Consider the following 19,437-nt stretch of genomic DNA (forward strand, 5'->3'; position numbering starts at 1 on the left):
TCGGTGTGTTTTGTTCACACAGTCAAGTTTGGTGGTTGTTGTGCCATCAGACAGACTTTTAATACACCTTATTATTATACTTCTACATTAAGAACTCCTACTCCAGACAATATAGATCAGATTGCAAACACTTTTTCAGCTTATAAAATGACCATGTCAAAATGATCTACCTATCTATTTTTTTATGTTATGCGATCTACACACACCGGTAGATCGACCGGTATATCGTGATCAATGTATTAGGCCTGACCTAGTCACTCTTTAAACTGGTTAAAAAAAAAAAAAAAAGGCGGTGGCTTTTACGTTGAGGAATCAAGCTTTCCGATTGGCTGCGTTTATTGGCGACGTCACTTTCCTGCGCCGCCATAAATTCTACCCGTACAGTACCAGTAACGTGAGTTTGACAGCGCATAGTGGAGGAAGGTCGCGCGACATCGTTTGTGTTGCAATGTCTAAAACATGGATTTATCCCACGGTCTTGTTATGTATTTACGGATTTTTCTCCAGTCTCAGGCCGTCAGAACCTTTTCTCACCGCCTTTCTCATGGGACCTGACAAGAACTTGACTGAGAGAGAGGTGAGTCCGCCATGAGGGTTAAACATGTACAGCTCTACAAATTCAAAGATCTTTTTTTTCGATTCTCAAGTCTGATTGCTTCACTGTTTTATACCTTTAATCCGTTCATTTCTGCATTTAATTTAATTCGCGTCTTCTTTCAGTGCTCGTTAAAGCTGAAAGGAACTGATAAAGTTGGAAAGTTAGTCATTACCCCCAGTCCTGTATTGGCAGTTTAAATTACTTTTATAAAGGACATTTTTCCTAAAGAAGTAAAATATATTATTTCGTTTAACCACTGGCGGATGAGCTACTCTATTCCTGTACTTGAATAAAAATCCAAATTGCCCTGACTTATAAGAACTATATTTATTTTAACTATAAATTATATGCATGTGTGTTTTTGTGTGTAACACAATATTAAATATTTTTATTTATATACTTACTAAATAACCTTTCTATTTATTGGTTGTACATATTTAAATATTTATCTTTACGTCTCACTTTGCATAATGCTGCTATTTGCACTTCTGGTAGATGCGAAACTGCATTTTGATGATGTATTCCTGTATTATGCAATACCATTTAACATCCGTCCATCCAATTCTGAAAGTCAAAAATAAGAGATTATGTACATATTAAAATGCAGCAAAGTCAAAGTTTCACCAAAATGAAAATACTCTTAAATTTCTCTTATTGTTAATGAAACTAAAAAAAAGTGTAAACTCTTAAATTTAGTTAAAGAACAAAAATTCACAAGATAAAAATCCTGCGTTCATTTCAGTTATTGGTTTGAGTTTAAATTGGAGCCCTGTTGCACATAACATCTGACATGTTATCAAACATTATAGCTCTAAAAGTAAAATGTAATTATCTAGCTGCCAAAATACTGCATTATGAGAGCTACTGCATTATTTCAGCTTTCATTCTTTGTCTCCCCAATGGCTTGAAACGTTTAAAATTATGGCTTGCAGAAAGGAGGGGTTTTATTATGCATGCGTCTATCAGGCAAAAGAAAAGTACAGATGTGTGAGTACACTAACAAAGTACTTTGTCAAGTTTTCTATGATTTTAATTATAAGAATATGTGTGTTAGAGAAGTAAAGAAAAGAGTGCAGGCAGGGTGGAGTGGGTGGAGAAGAGTGGCAGGAGTGATTTGTGATAGAAGGGTATCTGGAAGAGTGAAAGGGAAAGTTTATAGGACTGTGGTGAGACCTGCGATGTTGTATGGATTAGAGACAGTGGCATTGAGTAAAAGACAGGACATGGAGCTGGAGGTAGCAGAGCTGAAGATGTTGAGGTTTTCGTTGGGAATGACTATGATGGACAATATTAGAAATGGGTTTATTAGAGGGACAGCGCATGTAGGACGTTTTGTAGACAAGGTGAGGGAGGCGAGATTGAGATGGTTTGGACATAAGCAGAGGAGAGACATGGGATATATCAGTAGTAGAATGCTGAGGATGGAGCCACCAGGAAGGAGGAAAAGAGGAAGGCCAAAGAGCAGGTTTATGGATGTGGTGAGAGAAGATATGGAGGTGGTTGAGGTGAAAGAGGCAGATGTAGAGGACTGGGTGGTATGGAGACGGATGATCCGCTGTGGCGACCCCTAATGGAAGAAGCCGAAAGAAGAAGCTTAAATGGGCTCGCATTGCTAAGGTCCCCCAAAAATAAATCAGTACGAGGTAATTTTTCCACATGGATCAGATTTGTTTGCTGGTAAGAATTGTCTTAAAGGGAATTATGTTGGATTTGTGTGGAACAAAGTACAACACTATCACCAGTGGAACGGTATAAAGGATTGAGATGTAGGTTGTCTGCTTTTATTTTTAGATTGTGGGTTCATGCAGCCAGCATCAGTGACTGATGTTATTGATAATTACACTCCCTAAAATCTATGTGGAAAAACGGGTATAATGCAGGTATAATGAAAGTGAACTTTAAGGACTTATTACTCTATTGTCCTTTTTCCTGGAATTTTTAAACCCAGACATGATGGATTAAGCAGATATTGTCCAATCAAAGTATAAACAACACAAGAAAGAAGAAAAAAATATTATTTTGAAATTATTAAAAAATATTGAATTAAAATATGCAGTTAGAGCATATTTGGTTTTCAGAATAAGCATGGATTTAATTAAGCAGGGTATTATAGACTTAAACACTTAAACCCCTCACAGGGCCACTGACTGCCTTGTTCAGACACATGAACATGCAGTAGAAAAAACGAAGTTATCCAACAGTTTTTGGGAAAGTTCAAAGGAATTTCGAAGAAGCCAAGGTACAGTTTCTGTGTCTACTAAAAATACAGAGGATTGTGACAAGCTGTTGAAGAAAAGGTCACTATTGCGTTAATGAGGTTTGGAAAGATCAGGCAGATTTATGAGGAAGCAAGTTGGGAGAATTTTGAAATGTATGTGTTGTAAGGGAAAATCTGGAGCTAGTTTGGGGAAACAGGAGGAGGAACTGTAAATCAGTTACAACTTGTTGGCATGGATGTTTGAAGAATGGCGTTTAATAGAAATAATTCGTTTTTCTTCCTAGGTTGTGAACGAGATCTATCCTGTATGGACGTATTCCTACCTGGTTTTACTGTTTCCTGTTTTCCTGGCTACGGATTACCTCCGTTACAAGCCTGTGCTCCTTATTCAGGCTGCCAGCTACATAATTACTTACGCGATGCTGGTGAAGGCCCAGGGTGTGCTGGCCATGCAGCTTCTGGAGTTCTTCTTTGGTATGGCTACAGCCACTGAGATCGCCTACTATTCCTATATCTACAGCGTGGTTGAGACGGCCAATTACCAAAAGGTGACTGGTTTCTGCCGTAGTGTCACTCTGCTGGGTTCAGCTGTAGGATCAATGATTGGACAGATCCTGGTGTCGGTGGGACAAGTTTCATTGCTTACCCTTTCAATTATCACGTTGTCATCATCCTGCTTAGCATTCTTGGCACCATGGTTTTTGCCCATGCCCAGTAAGAGCCTGTTCTTTCACCATGGAGAGAGCATGCCTCAGGACAAAACAGCAAAGGGCCCTGCTGACAAGTCCGAGGACATTGAGTGCACAGTGCCACTTGATGTGAAGGTAGGCACAAACGTTGGTATTGTTTTGTTTTTTATTAGGACCTACAAGTTAAAAAATATGTAATGAATAAAACTGTGTTGAAGAACAAGAATTATAACACAGTGGAGTGATTCAATGTACAAGAATGACCTTTTTAAAAGTGTAATTTTTTTAACAGCATTCCCTGTTGTTTCTCTTATACCACAGCAATGAAATTAATAGTGCTGCTTTGGAAAATTAACAATAATATTTAATAATAATACAAATAATGACCAATCAGATTAGAGCACTGAAGTATGAGATTATATAATCATAAATTATGAAATAACTAATAAGATGTTCCACTTAATTTGAGCATGTTGGGCTTTTATGCTCATTCAGCCACAAGGACGTTATTGAAGTCCAGGGTTGAGGTCTGCGCTCTATACAATGTACAGCTTGTATAGCAGTACAGATTTACTGTCCTCTAAAAAAAAAAAAAAAAAATCAACATACAGCCATTAGTGTCCAAATAACTGCCAACAAAAGTGAGTACACCCTAAGTGACACCAGCTGTATGTCGTGTACCCATGCAAAGCGGTATGTCCTATTTGTCATGTTCATGTTTTTGTCTGCTTGAAAGGACAAATTTGTGTATCTTTGTATAAGAGCAGGTTGTATTTGGTGCTTTAAGTACAATTCCCTCATACTGACCACTGGATGTTCAACATGGTACCTCATGGTAAAGAGACTCTGAGGATTTAAAGAATTAGAATTGTTGCTGTCCATAAAGATGCCCAGGCTATACGATCAGTAACACCCTAAAACTGAGTTACAGTGTTGTGGCCAGGGTAATACACAGGTTTTCTCAGACTGGTTCCACTCTGGACAGGCCTTACACGGTTTGATCAAAGACGTTGAGTTCTCGTGTTGTGAAGAAGCTGCTTTAAAAAACAGACACATGAGTGCTGCCAGCATTGCTTTAGAGGTTGCAGAAGCGGATGGTCCGCTGGTCAGTGCTCAGACCATGTGCCGCACACTGCAACAAGTGAGTTTGAATGGGCATCATTTTCAGAAGAAAGCCTCTTCTGAAGCTGGCTCACCAGAAAGCCCCCAAACAGTTTGCTGAAGAACAGCCTGGCCAAGAGCATGAATTAGAACCATGTCCTGTCGTCTGATGAGACTAAAACAAACTGGTTTGACTCAGATGGTGTCCAGTATGTGTGGCGATGCCCTGGTGAGAAGTACCAAGAAAAGTGTGTCTTGCCTACAATCAAGCATGGTGGTGGTAGCATCATGGTCTGGGGTTGCACGAGTGCTGCTACTGGGGAGCTGTGGTTAATTAAGGGGAAACATAAATTCAATCATGTACTGTGACAGTCTGAAGCAGAACATAACTGCAGTTTTTTAATATAATAACAATCCAAAACAACCTGTGCCGCTCTGGTGAACTCCATGCCCAGGAGGATTAAGGCAGTGCTACCAATGCTAACAAGGGTGCTCATGCAAATATTGACACTTCACCCTAAGTCAAAATGTCAAAACTGTCCACTCATTTTTGTTGCCAGTTATTTAGACAATAATGTCTATGTTGAGTTAATTTTAGAGGACAGTAACTCTGTACTACTATACAAGCTGTACACTGACTACTCTAAAGTATCTCCAAGTTGAATTTCTTTAGTATTGTCCCTTGAGAAGATACTAAGAGTTGCTGAAATGTGAGAGGTGTACTCACTTTTGTGAGATACTGTATATGTACATCATGAAATCATTTTTACTTGTTTCATAGTGTAAACCCACAATAGACTTTTTTTAAAATCGAGAATCCGATGAGATAATTGCATTTGTTTCCCTGATTTTTAAGGAGAAACGTGGTTACACTGGAGGCCTGGTGGAAGTCTTGAAGGCACTTGGAGCAGATTTTGTGACGTGTTATTCGTGCCGCACTCTCCTGGCCTGGTCAGTGTGGTGGGCTCTGTCTACCTGTGGTTACTTCCAAGTCATCAATTATGCCCAGCCCCTGTGGGAGAGGGTTATGTCTTCAAAAGATTTTGTGATCTACAATGGTTATGTGGAGACGATATCTACTTTGCTTGGTATGCCGAAGCTCTTTTGCTCTAATTGACAGCTTTTGAGATTTTTATTAAAATTTTTTTGTTTGTAAGTCTTTTTATTTTTTCTTTAACAGGTGCCCTTGCTGCTTTCAGTGTAGGGTATGTTAAGGTGTCCTGGGCAGTGTGGGGTGAACTTGCACTCTGCATATTCTCAATGCTCATTGCTGTGGCTGTGTATGTCATGGACAAAGTCAGGAACATCTGGGTGTGCTACACTTCATACATTATCTTCCGAGCTTCCTACATGTTGCTCATCACCATAGCAACGTAAGAATTAATTCACTTAAGTCAAGCCTCTATTTTAGAAGTAGATCACTGAGGTTTAAAAATGGGTGGGCTTTTAAACGAATGGTAATTTTTTTTATTTACTTCAGTCAGTTGAGTTATGCTGCAAAACCAAATGATTGTTACAATTTATTTATTTTTTTGCAGGTTCCAGATTGCAGCAAATCTAAGTATGAAGAGATATGCCCTAGTGTTTGGTGTGAACACATTTGTGGCATTGCTGCTGCAAACTCTTCTTACTGTGATTGTGGTCGACTCTGCCGGTTTGGGCCTTGATATTTTTCCTCAGGTAAAAACCATGTATGAAATCGAACATTTTGTATAAATTGTCTTGTATATACATACATTCACTTATCACATGATCGTTAAACATCGCTTTACAAACCCATAGGTCTTAAAATAGTTTGATAAACTAAAATTTATGCCTTAGCGATTTATTTTTTTGTGGCCTGAATAACGTCATTAGAATAGTCGGAAAGGCAAAGCAACATCTCTGAAAGACAGTAAAGACCAGCAGGAAGGATTAGTTGACACAAGAGTGGTGTCACTGTTCTACTGTGCAGGGTTGCTTGCACAAACATGATTTGTACTGAAGTGTCAAAAGTAGTAAACGTCTGCTCTTTAAATATCAAGATAATCCAGAGGCATTAGGAGCAAGTGTGCTCTGGTTTGGTAAAGTAAAATGTATTTCTTTGTCCATATTTGTCAATTATTTGGTGAACAGAACTTGATTTTACAGATGGTAATCATGGGGGTGGATCTATTATGTTTTTAAGTTGTGTGGCAACCAGTGGTGAAGGAAACCTTGCACAGATAAAGAGGGAAATGAATTCCAGTAAATATTAGTAAATTCTTCAAGTGTAAAGGCTTTTATGCAAATTTTAGTCGGTCAGTCAAGGAACCAAAGCTGAAACAAGATTGACTTCTCTAGTGAATTCGTCATACCTCAATATCCACCACAAACTCCTTTACACACATTATGTGGAATGGCCCATGACCTCAAAATATTTCAGAAAGAAGTATTTTGCATTTGTAATTATATGAAACCAGACTAAAAAGAGTAGCTACATAACTACATTAGTGTCATATGAAGTGATTTTGTAATAACTTAACCTTGAACAATGCTAACAAGTTCCTTGTTCATTCTACAGTTCCTGATCTACGGTAGTTACTTCGCTGCAATCGCAGTGATCTTCCTTATCGCCGGCTTATACAAAGTGGCTACACGAGGTAGGGCTGATGCTGCCGGAGCACAGGCTGATGCTGCCGGAGCACAGGCTGATGCTGCCGGAGCACAGGCTGATGCTGCCGGAGCACAGGCTGATGCTGCCGGAGCACAGGCTGATGCTGCCGGAGCACAGGCTGATGCTGCCGGAGCACAGGCTGATGCTGCCGGAGCACAGACTGAAACCGAAAACCACTCCTCTGGTGGCGAGACTCTCATCTGCAAAGAGAGCAGCATCATTTAATACGTGGATAAGAGTCTAAGCACTTTTGATTTAAACGAGGATATTTATTAAAGTGATAAGGTATTGTAAAGGCACTTATTGTCTGCTGCGTGCAGGCCCGGCAAATTCCGTTACACACTTTTGCAGTGTTTCTGCACGAAAGTAGTAGCTGAAAGAGCAATATCGCGAGGAAATGGGACCAAAAACTGTGTGAATATACATGAAATGAATACAAGAAAAGTGTTGTACTGATTGTATCTATGCGTAACACTGCAAGTCCATTAATGCTGCATAGACAAGGTCACACCAGACAGCTAGGCCCTGCAAAAATCCTGTCAAAACTGTAGCCCAGCTTTCACTGGAAGAAAAACATACCCAAACCCCCCCCCCAAAACCGGTGAGCAGATTCAGTCTCCGTTTTCTTCCTGTTTTACTTCTCCGGACTGTTAAGTGCCAAAAAAACAAAACAAAAAACAAACCAGTGCTGAAATTTTTAACAAGACCAACTAGAGCTCAACCGTCTCCAGAGTCTTGTGGCGCAAGTCAAAAGTGGCCGCAGCAGCTGTATTGTGAAACACCGCAAGAACGCTTTTCTGATTATACAACACTAACACTCGAAAACCGTTCAAGAAAATGTTGCCAGTAACAGCTGAATCACCCTTTGTGTTGTCATAAAGGAACTAAAGATCAAGCATCAAAAAGTATTTGTTGTAAACATATCATCATGTTACTTTTCTTATCCTGACCTTGTAAGTAAGGAATTATATGGAACTGGATCTTGACATACAGGACTGTCCAAAAGTCTTGGGTATTGTACAAAACTGCCATTAAGAGCAGTATACTGTAATGTAATTGGTTCTATTCTTAGACCAAACAAACACTGATACTTTGGCTGTTCGCTTGTGCGGTTTTAACTTGCCGTTTTAAATACTGAGGTCATAAGTTGTACATATGCAATCTGCAACTTAAGAAATAAATATATATATAGTAGAATAATAAAAATAGCTTTTTTTTTTCCTCACTGCTATTATTATTATTATATAATTATGATTTGGTTTCAAAAAGTTTCTTTTTATTTCAAAGTTTATAAATGATTACTAGATAATTAACATTGTTCAAACATTCACACCCTCCTTAATGTATCACGTTGTATCACGTGAGTCAATGAATGTGGCACCTTTTGTAATGCTTTGTAGAATTCAAGAGTTATATTTATATTAAGTGTGTAATCTGGTGTACCAGTGTAGATTTATTCATTGCTAGAGACTCGAAGCACTTTTGTACGTCGCTCTGGATAAGGGCGTCTGCTAAATGCCGCAAATGTAAATATATTAGCAGCTTACAAGTTTCTCATCTGGGTGTGAAATGATAGATCTCAGAATCATGTAGCTGCTATTGGAAAGGACTTGAATATGCAGGATATGCCGTAAAACCCGATGTGCCGTTCCTGGAGTATTTCTTTAAAAGAAACTCTCAGCAGTCCAACTGTAACTGTGTATTTATGCATTTGAACTGGTTCATTAATGAAAATTGAGTAATTGTGTTTTGTGGACACTGTAGATTTCTGCCACGTGCAAAATTAAAAACAATGAATTTCTTTCTACCTATTTTCCTTTTTTCAAATATTTAGCAGATTCTGCAAAGTGTTTTTATGTACTTGTGTCCTCAGCTTCTCCTGAGCCTCTAAAGGAATGTGCTCCAGTCCTGCTGGAGACTTTGTCCTACTTTTTTCTATGTCTGACTCATCACGTAGTGCTTCTTTTTGTGAAATGTTCTTTGAGACATGAAAAGTTTACTGTTTTTTTGTTGTTGTGGAATTAATGTTTGGAAATATGAAGTGGTTTATATTTGGCTCAGTATAAAATTGTTACAAAAGAAATTGTGTAAGGCTTTTGCACAGTGTGCAAAACGTATTCTGGGCTTTTATTTTTTTGTTGTTTGTTCCTGTTTTTTGTTGTTTGTATCCTGTATTATATTATAGTATGACTGAAGTTTTTATAGGAGCATTCCAGAGAGCATATTTTTATTCTTGCCATCTATTTTAGTTATCCTGGATCTAATAAACCACAGGCAGGGTACTGATTGCATTAATCTGCTGTAAGAGTTACTGCTGCGGGTTGCCAAATAATGAGCTTCTGTGTACTTTAACATGTCTTTGCTTCCTTTCAGTAGGTACAGATGTCTTTTTCAGACACTTATTCACTCTGTAAAATGCTTTCTTTCATCATTCAACATATTTTCTTACTGACTTGATGCATTTGTAGTACAGAAATACTTGCTCTCGGCTGTATAGCAGCATCGCTATTATATTATACAATCACAACAGTAACAGTCTGAGATTAAACACAAGTTCTGGTTATTTTCTCATAGTACCTTTTAATAATATTTCCATTTAGACTGATGTAATATGTATCAGCTTCAGCAGTGCAGGATGGTCCTAGGATTAGAATACATGCCTCTTATAGTACAATCCCAGTATAGATTTTATATATAGTATATTATATAATAATGTTAATAATAATGAAATAGAATCCCATTGAGCTTATAGAACTGTTTTATCCTGTGGTACAGGCTTCAAACCTTTCACATGTAAATCCACCTCTGGTTACTAAGTCTGACTTGCACTAATAATGTGCCTGTGCATTGTAGGCAGATGCTTTATAGTAAAAACGTGATGGAACGATTGCACCGTCATACGAGTTTAAATCGTTTGTTTGACGGAACGTATTCTAATGTGGCTTTGTACTAGTGATTACAATGTAAATCATGTCACAATCGATGAACGGTGTACAATCATTGCCGCTACCAGTAGAAAGCTGGTGTAATTTTAGTGTAGGATGCCTACACACTCTATATGATTTTATGATAATCATCATACCAGCAGCCCTAGGAAGCCATATTGCCTTGTGATTGTATTTAATTTTATTGTATTTATTTATTTTTTTTAGGAATGTACAAACTAATTTTTTTGTAATTTTTAGTACTGTTCTAATGGTCTTGATTATTATTTGGAACCCAAATTTTGTTATTTTTGTTTAGGATATTTTCTGGTTATTAATGGCACTGTTAAAAGAGAAAGTTACATTTATTTATTTTTAAAGTTGATTTCAATACACCAGACAGACCTGATTCATCACTAGTATGCTTAACAATTACAACTACAGTTTTGTTTACGTTAAGTGTGTTAGTGTTTTTTTTTTTTTTTTTCATTTTAAAAAGAATTGTTAAAAGCTTCCTCTTAAATCCTATTTTTTTATTAATAAAGTGTGTTCTTTAAAAAAATGTTGTCCGTTTATTCATGGGTTTAAACCTGATTACATCCACCACATTTGACAGACACCCTTATTCAGAACGACTTGCGAGCATCTGATTTTTGAGGATTAAGGGTCTTCTTCGAGGGCTGAGCATTGGGAACTACCAATTAGTACTTATTATTATTTAATAATTTTTTTTTAAATGAGTGTTTGGGTGAAATAAGAAAATACTTCAAAATGCAGAATCACTGTTTGTTTGTTTTTTTAACCTTCAAAGCTCCTCTGGGCCCTGAAAATAGTTTTTCTTTAACATTTTCCAGACACCCTACACTAGAAGCTTTTCAATCAGAAGAGCAACATTTTAAACAAAGAGCTACCTCTTGCCCAAACAGTTTGTATGAATGTAAGAACTTTAGCACAGCTTCTGGAATACATGAACAAATATACCTTTAAGACACCTCTACAATTTTCCTGTAACTGCTTTATCATTTGGATCAAAATGGATCTAGAGACTTGGCGTGAGGCAGAAATAAACCCTGGGTGGGACACCAGTTCATTGCAGGGCACCATGCACACCTATTAAACCCATCTTGCCATGGTAATGCTTACAAATTTCACCTTTCTCACACTCATTAGCTAATAATTGAACCATTATTGAGATGGCACAGGATGGCACACAAAATGTCAAATTACACAGCAAGGACAGGAGATTTTTCCCCTGTGCTTCACCATTACACCTGATAGGGGGCAGCAAAATACATTGTCCATCTTCTTGGATTACATTTTTCTTTCACTGCAAAATTTAAACAACATTTATAAACCACAGTGACATTTTAATGTGTAGTATGAATCTCAGACTTTTAGATTTATTGTCCTGATATAGACCCAAAAATAACAATTATTTAATTCTGCGCCAATGATGTAAAAAAAAGACCCGTATAAAACAGAACACATGAAAAAGTACACCATTCATTGATTTATCTCTAGTATGTGGTCTGAGCTTTGGTGGATCTGGATCCAATCCTGTTGACCACATGGCAGGAACACACTCTGAACTGGGACATCAGTTCATTACAGAGTACACACCTCGGTGCGGAGTACTGTACCCAGCATGTTTTTGGGAAAAACAGAAATCTTTGAGGAAACCCAGACAGACATGAGAAGGATATTTACATGCAACATGAAACTCCAAACACACCATCACCTGAGCTCAAGATCGAACCGGGGATCCTGGAGCTGTGAGGTGGCGTCATAATGTCACTTTATAAAATTACACTACATGGTAATACTTATAACACTCATAATAGGAATCAATAAAACAAAGATCTCACCACTAAGAATACAGAATAAAACCATGGTCCTATCTTAGTGATTATTCAAGTTATAAAATTTGCCAATGTCTAGCTGCTTTTTGGACCACTAGCTTGAAAAAACCCCCCAAATCATTAAACTATGAGATCAAACAAAAATCTTTCCTTTTTTTAACCACTGCTCTAGTAACTGTAACCACGATGATATCCTTCATGATAGTCTTCATGGTGACCATATTCCTGTTCGGGGCAGTGCATGCCCAGGGACATCTGGATGGCCATCTCCTGCCTGCGCAGCTGCATGGAGTCGATCAGCTCGTAGATGAGGGACATGGACCACATTGGTGACGGGTACCATGACTTCACGTTGCCGTCTTTGCCCACCAGCAACATGGAGAAGTAATCCGCACTGACCTGGAAGTAGTTCCTGATATCGTGCACTAGCGGGCCGGAAAGGTCCTCGCGCTCCACCGTTGCGCTCCCTGCGATGTCGAAAGGGAAAGGAGTGGAAATGAAACGATGTAGACAACAGACCGGCGTGATACGACAGAAACGCTTACAAAGTACACTCACCAGGTACTTTAATAATTAGTATTATTCATGCAGAAAGACAGCCCTTTTCACTTCATCCTAAACATGCTTCTTTGGCGTGAGATCTAACAACTGCGCAGATCATCAAAGCAGTGACCAACCATCAACCTGGAGACCAACCATCAATCTGAAGACCAAGTTTTCCAAGTTAAAAGAAGCTTAATAAATACCCACTCTTGTTTGTAAGGATGAAATTTACAAGCCACCCATTTTACCATTGATTGGATAGAGCTCCAAGACTCCACCCATGTCCTCCATCACCCTCCCGGTCAGCTTTAAAACAGACATGTGACGCAGCCCTGGAACACGAGAGAAGATGCGTTGGTTAATTCACACACACACACACACACACACACACACACACACACACACACACACACACACACACACACACACACACACACACACACAGAGCTTACAAACCGTTCTGGTTAGCAAATGACAGAAAAACAGATTACAAGAACACTTTCCATTAGATGCTCTTTCAATCAAAGGCAGGCAGCTAATTAGAATTAAAGACATCTATAGAGTTTTGTTCTTCATTTTTTTTGGTCTCAAAATGAACAGAAACTGACCTATTAATGGACATCAAATGGGTGAATGTTCAAATTAGGGCTACTTAACAACACACAAAAAAACAGTAAAGCCTTAAAAAGCAGCCAAGACCGTTTCTCCTTAACAAGGCTGTTTGGTTAAAATCCCTGACAAGCATTGTGAAATAAAATAGCAATAGTACACATGTTCAGTGATTGGCAGACGGAGAGAAAATTCCCTTAGAGAATATTTGCAGATTTCATAGTATTTAAAAAAAAAAAGCATCTGATACCCAGTGAGTTATGAAATGTTTTAGCAAGAGTGTTTCCCATTTCTACTGCAGTCCTGCACATTGTAGTGTTTTCTCCATTTATCAGATACTTGCCAGTTGCCAAATTGAGAAATCGAGTTTAAATGTTTGTGCAGAATGTGCAAGCATGTATACGCCTAACACCAGGACTGAAAAACAATACTGTACATGGTCTCAACACACAACAGAATGCAAAAGTTCACCGTCTCTGGACCATGATATCGACTGAAAAAGCTTAATGATATGAGCATGAAATGGCCTTGATTTCTGCCAGGTTGAAGGGTAGAAAGGTTCACATTGGATTAGATCTTTCACTTTATGTCCACCCAAGCAGGGTACATAACATTCTGTTCACTTAGCAGAGCCAATCACTGAAGCCAACTGTTTATCTGAATTTGCTGTAAATCAAATAGCATAGAGAATTTGCCTGTTACTTCAACACTCCATCACTGTCATTTGAGTTGCATCAGTGTCACGTGTGTATGTTATCGGTGTGAACGTAGGGAATACGTCCTTGTTTTTATCTAATGACAAAGATATCTCACCCAGGTTGCAGGCCTGACTGGTCAGAGCATGGAGCTGCTGCTGATAAGCCCACTCCTCATCATCAGGGGTGGAGATAACGAGCAGCCTCCGTCTCCAGCGGAACCTTGGTTAACAATGAGATGAATGATAACAGATATAAAGGATAATTCATTTGAATTATTATACATTATACTGTCTACATTATACTGTCTATACTGACTACAGTCAACATGAATCCTTTTTCAAAAGAGAAATAGATGCTGAAAATTCAAAACAACAGTCTAGAAGAAAATCTTTTGCTTTCCACAGCCAGTTGAGACACAAGTGTGGGTCGAAACATTGTAAAAAAATCTTCATATCATATTCATAACAGAACTGCAAAATGATTTTGACTTTCCAGTCGTTTGCGCTTGAGTGTAATGTACAAATAATAAAACGACTTATAAACGACTGAATATTATATACGTATTAGTATAAAAAAAATCCACTGGAAACCTCGAAAGGAAATTCTCTAGAGTCCGGGACTTGTCTTCTTTCTTGCAAGCAATTCCGAGCTTTCTCTGAAGCTCCATCTCTTTGAGGCGTGATGAGAACGTGTCGATGTAATCAAACACCGCCTTCATGATAATGGGTACTTCGTACTGTTGCTGCGAAACACAAGCACAACAAATGAAATCACGAAATGCTTAAGGATTGTGAAACTCCCTCTCGTGCCTCCTCCGAAGGCCGACTTATGCGATAAAGCAAACAAACCTTCACTTTAATGTCAAAGTCGGTCAGCGCCATGAAGAAGTCATTATAAACCATGCCAAGCTCCTTCCGGAAGGCTGTGATGAGTTCCTGGTTGATGAGCTCACTGACTGGCAGGCTGCGCACCGGCTTGTCCTGCTCTGTAAGCCACAGAACAAAAGCACAAGAGACAAAGGTTCATCTAAAAAGAACAATTATCCTGCGTAAAATAGGCCGAAGGTCCAGCGCTGAACTCACCCATCTGATAATGATCTATCTTCATGGTGGCATTGGCTAGAGGACCAAAAATGGTGATGATAGAGATTTTGCGCAGAGCCATGTCACACACTTGTTCCAGATACTCATCCTTCTGCTGACTGTACATTTTATTATCTTCACTTGGAGTTGTAATAACCTATAAATAGAGATTTTTACACTGAGATCTTTTCTCAATACTTCCACCAAACAGACATAAAATCCCAGAAGAATGGCATTTATATAGCATGTATATTTAACACATACATAAAATTACAAGTGTTTCGTAGTGTAATTTATTTATTCTAACATACTCACAAGAAGACGTCTTCTTTTCTCAAAATAGCTAAGAAACGTTTCTAGTGCCTTCTTGGTATCAACAGGCTTTTCAGTAGGCTTGCCAACAGCATCTTTACCCTCAAGGCTGCCTGCTTTTTGTGGCACATTTCTGTTGTGAAGATTAACCTTGGCATCCTTGGAGGGTTTTGCCACTTTTTTCTCAGTGTTGTTCTTTTTCACAGGCTTTTCGGTTCTCTCTGTCTTTCTCTTCTTTTCAGCTTTCTCGCGGCCGGCCTTCGCCGTTTTGGTATTCAGAAGGTTCTCCACTGGTTCACTGGCTGTAGGAATTCCGGCTTCTGGCTTCTCTACGTTTTTTCCCCTGTGCGGTTTATCCTTGGTGGGCTTTTTCTTATGTGCTCCAGGCGAAATCTTATCTGTCTGGTCTTTGTTTTTGTCTTTTTGTTGGGCCTTTTTTTCAGAAGTAGAGGATAGGTCAGTTGAACCGTGTTCCTTTTGGCGGTTGCGGTTAATGGGTTTTGAGGTGCTTATTTGGGGTTTGTGTCTGTGCAATGGTGTGTGTGGGTGTCTATGCGCCACTGTAGTCAGAGTCATAGGATTGACAGTACTTGAGGGCAGAGTTGTGGGAAGGGTAGTGGTTGCAGTAGTTGTAGTAGCTGTAGTTGTTGTTGTAGTAGTTGTAGCAATAGTAGTAGTTGTGGTAGTAGGAAGCTGGGTTGTGGCTGTAACTGTTGTAGTTGTAGGTTTTATAGTAGCTCGATGTATAGGTATTCTCCTCCTAGTGACTTTGGTGGTAGGGGTGGGTGTAGATTGTCTGGTAGTACTCTGAGTGGGCTTGGGAGGATGTCTGGCACCTTTTACCTTCTCAATATCTTCAGAGCCTTTTTGCACATCAGTTTTAGGATTTGCCAAACCTGTTCCAATCGACTGCACTACTATTCCCTGCATTCCAGTTGCCCTGCACCTTTCCACAAAACCTTTCTGTCTAACTTTCTCAAGTCTGCGCATGGGCGTCTGGTCTATTATCTCGTACATGGCCTCAAGCTGCACTGGATACGGATACCTTTCTTCCACCTGCAAGGTTTTTCTCAGCAGCACCATGCCAAACTTGCCCTTCTCCAGTTTTAGAAAGCTCATCAGCCTGGGCACTAAGGCTGGATCTAATTGTTCCTCAACAATTGAGCCATCATTGTTCACACGTCTTACTTTCCCACCCATTTCTTCCTTTTCATGGAACATGGTGATCTGCAGCATATGGCGGTCTGCCATTTGGCAATACACATCTGGCTTGAGCAAGCTCATCATTAGCCTGTAGTACCCGTCTGATTCATGCGGCGCTGAAATGACCAGCACACGGTTCTTTCCAGCAAAACTTGCAAGGGTATTTATGGAGCCGGTGCGATTGGAGGTACGAATGTGGGAGCCCTGAGAGGCCTGTCGAGGTGCTCCAGTGACTGTGAGAACATGGGGCACGTTGTGTTTCTCAACTGGCTGCGTGTTTGAACTTTGCGATTGAGGTAAAGGTCTGCGTCCTTTCAAGACTCTCCTCACCGGGGATCTTGAGGAATTCGTAGCCTGATCTGCCTGAAGAAATGCCGTGTTCTCTGAGGTGGCCGCAAAAGTGTTTGATTGCCATTCCATATGTCTTTTCATTCCACGAGTCTGTGCTCGTGTGAAATGCGTGCCTACAGAAGACTTGAAATCTGATGCTTGTGCTGTCCATACCAGAACACACAAAACCACATGTGTTTCAAGGAGCCTCATTGTGGTGGAGTCACTGCGAGAAAGTCTGTTGGCCAATAGCAAGGACAGCATCGCCCTGAGTTAATATGGTCCTCTTTTTTAGGGAGGAAAAAACAACTCACAAGGGAGAAAAATAGTCTAGAAAAGATTGAAACAAACAAACAAACAGGCAAACAAGCATGTGAATTGGGGGGTCCAGATAACGGTTTTGGGCCAACATATGACCTGGGGAATGCGTTTCTATTGAATTGATCCTTGACAACATAAAGACTGAGAGCAATTTGCTATTTAGTGCTGTCACCGCTGTAGTGTTTGAGCGTGAAAGTGTGAGAAAACCGCAAATGCGCTTCTCCACCAGTTGATCTCCATGAAAATTAAGGCTTAACTCACCCAGCAATCACAACGCCGATGTCCTGTTCGCCTTCATATCCTTAACTAACGGAGTATCGGTGTCATCGGGCTTTTTTCTTACAGCACAATGCTCTTCTTATTCGAGCGCAAGCAGCGGGACCATCTCCTCCATCGGTTCTTATCGCCCTCCAAGGTCCACGCAGACAGATCGCGTACACTGGAGTAAGATCATGCAGCTGCTGCTCTGTTCCCAGCTGCGTAGCCCCGCCCACCGCCTGCCTGCCTGCCTGACTGCCTGACTGCCTGCCTGCCGGCCTGCAGTCTTTATATTAGGGATGGGCGATATCAAGTACTTTCAAGTCTAGTATCATCGATCTCGATAACTATAACAATACCAGCATTGACATAATGAAACAAGCCATATTTAAACTGCCACATTATGTTTTTATGCTCCTTTCCCTTCATAGGGGTTGTGTGAAGGAACAAGAGGAGGTTGAATTTTCCCCTTTGAGCACTGTTTCCTCTTTTCTGATCTGATCAACTTTCTATTGAAAAACATTTTGTAAAATAGTTAGATTGATCCCAAGATATATGACGAATTGACAAAAAGAGAAGGAAGTATTTAATGGAAATACTCAATAAAAAAAAAAAAAGGTAGGAAGGATTAAAAAATTTGATGAGAGAATAAATCCTGCAGATACAACACCAGTATAAAAAGTATCAATACTTTAGGATCGGTCTGCCCATCCTTAATGTCGAGGAATCATGTATACCTACTCAGTTCTATTCTTTCTTTTTTATCGCACAATTAACAGTAGACACTGTCCCAAAGCAGCATTTCAGGAATCCATATCATCTAAATACAACAAAAGACATGAAAAATATATAAAATCTGACTCAAATAGTCCAAACCACTCTCAAAACCCTTGGCTGGACAAATTTCAGTATTCTACGATTATATCAATACACATGTTATAATACATTATTGTTTCTATAGTAAAGGGAAGTATATGTTAGACACTACAGTTAACACATTTGAAAGCAATCTAAAATTAAATAAAAAAAAAAAGTGCGACAAAAAAACCTCATCAATTTTCATTACACTTGTTTGAAAGAAATACTGTATCCTAAGATTATATCAATACACTTGTTATAATACATAATTGTTTCTATAGTGAACTAAATTACCAAAGTAAATGTTAATTCCAAACCTAATATAAAGAACTATTACTTTACATATAACTACTATTAATTGTAATTACTACAGAATTGTATAATCCAATATATAATAATGAGATGGTGAAGTTTTCTACAAGGAGACTTTTACTGAATATTAATGGAAGGAGTCTTCAATAACATTTATAACAATTAGTATAAAGTCACCCTTTTCCCAGATTCTTGGTAACATGCCGAACGATATTAGCTTTTTTTTTTCAAAGTCAATTGGTTTGATAATTTCAGCCATATACAGTACAGTATACAGTGAAATGAAAACAACGACCAAGTTGCTATATAAAACATCACATATTAGCAAACGAAGGTTGGTGCTTTCTAGCTGTTCCCAAAATTTTAAATATTTAAAAAAGATGGTGTTCATTAATGACTGAAAATTGTTGGCAAATTGCTGTGGTATAAGAGAAATAAAACACTGTGAATTAATGAACAGAAACATAATTTCATATCACACTGCTTTGTTGTTAATTACTTGCTTACAGCCATAACAAAAAATCTCAAAAAATATTAATTGGTTTTAAGCAAGAAAATAGCTGACTCAGATGGTTTTCTAGCTTGCCCCACCTTTGCACAATTTTTATCAGCTTGCTCACTGGTGAACTTGGAAGAGGACCACAAAGCTTAGGACACCATATGCAACAGAGCACCAGAATTCTGAATAGATAATATTGTCTGTATATGATTAAATAGAAAAAAGATAAAAAATAGAGATGTTATAGAGAGGTAAACAGGATATGTAATTTTGATAAGGGTAATAAAGATGTATTCTAATAGCACATATTTATCATTTAAAAAAGAGATGGTGTAAAATAAAAAACAGTAGTGTGTGTATGTTATCATAATTATATAGTTATTTAAGA

At 38.8% G+C, this 19,437-nt stretch overlaps 2 protein-coding genes across 11 annotated transcripts; one reads left to right on the forward strand and one right to left on the reverse strand.

The window, feature by feature from the left end:
• Nucleotides 1–336: 336 nt before the first annotated feature.
• slc19a2 (solute carrier family 19 member 2) lies at nt 337–7,923 on the forward strand. 5 transcript variants are annotated; one of them, XM_083533527.1, is made up of 7 exons: nt 337–577; nt 3,101–3,652; nt 5,463–5,694; nt 5,787–5,979; nt 6,145–6,286; nt 7,149–7,232; nt 7,338–7,923. In XM_083533527.1, the coding sequence occupies exons 1-7, from the start codon at nt 449–451 to the stop codon at nt 7,464–7,466; spliced, it is 1,461 nt and encodes a 486-aa protein (XP_083389653.1). In that variant the 5' UTR covers nt 337–448; the 3' UTR covers nt 7,467–7,923. The 5 variants fall into 5 exon arrangements, with proteins under 5 accessions (XP_083389653.1, XP_083389655.1, XP_083389656.1 ...); XM_083533529.1 differs by having other exon boundaries at nt 7,359–7,923; XM_083533530.1 differs by having other exon boundaries at nt 7,149–7,227; nt 7,354–7,923.
• A 3,306-nt stretch (nt 7,924–11,229) lies between these two features.
• Nucleotides 11,230–17,617, reverse strand: ccdc80l1 (coiled-coil domain containing 80 like 1). Of its 6 annotated transcripts, XR_014531919.1 has the most exons (9): nt 15,272–17,617; nt 14,957–15,113; nt 14,723–14,859; nt 14,465–14,616; nt 13,990–14,093; nt 12,816–12,899; nt 12,709–12,727; nt 12,583–12,665; nt 12,352–12,491 (listed from the first exon to the last, which is right to left on the reverse strand). XR_014531919.1 is itself a non-coding variant. In XM_083532370.1 (8 exons), the coding sequence occupies exons 2-8, from the start codon at nt 17,012–17,014 to the stop codon at nt 12,193–12,195; spliced, it is 2,676 nt and encodes an 891-aa protein (XP_083388496.1). In that variant the 5' UTR covers nt 17,015–17,039; nt 17,384–17,602; the 3' UTR covers nt 11,230–12,192. The 6 variants fall into 6 exon arrangements, 4 of the variants coding, with proteins under 4 accessions (XP_083388496.1, XP_083388495.1, XP_083388494.1 ...); XR_014531918.1 differs by having other exon boundaries at nt 11,230–12,491; nt 12,583–12,727; XM_083532370.1 differs by lacking the exons at nt 12,583–12,665; nt 12,709–12,727 and having other exon boundaries at nt 11,230–12,491; nt 15,272–17,039; nt 17,384–17,602.
• Between the last annotated feature and the right edge of the window lie 1,820 nt (nt 17,618–19,437).

The sequence above is a fragment of the Silurus aristotelis genome (genome assembly GCF_946808225.1).
Source record: "Silurus aristotelis genome assembly, chromosome: 2".
Taxonomy (NCBI): Eukaryota; Metazoa; Chordata; class Actinopteri; order Siluriformes; family Siluridae; genus Silurus; species Silurus aristotelis.

Coding starts and splice junctions, on each gene's coding strand:
- ccdc80l1 (XM_083532367.1), bottom strand. CDS start 17,065: ATGCTGTCCTTGCTATTGGCCAACAGACTTTCTCGCAGTGACTCCACC. Junction 14,617..14,722: donor ACTTTGACATTAAAGTGAAG/GTTTGTTTGCTT, acceptor TGTGTTTCGCAG/CAACAGTACGAAGTACCCAT. Junction 12,900..13,989: donor CAGTCAGGCCTGCAACCTGG/GTGAGATATCTT, acceptor CTCGTGTTCCAG/GGCTGCGTCACATGTCTGTT.
- slc19a2 (XM_083533527.1), top strand. CDS start 449: ATGTCTAAAACATGGATTTATCCCACGGTCTTGTTATGTATTTACGGA. Junction 578..3,100: donor AGAACTTGACTGAGAGAGAG/GTGAGTCCGCCA, acceptor TTTTCTTCCTAG/GTTGTGAACGAGATCTATCC. Junction 6,287..7,148: donor GCCTTGATATTTTTCCTCAG/GTAAAAACCATG, acceptor TTCATTCTACAG/TTCCTGATCTACGGTAGTTA.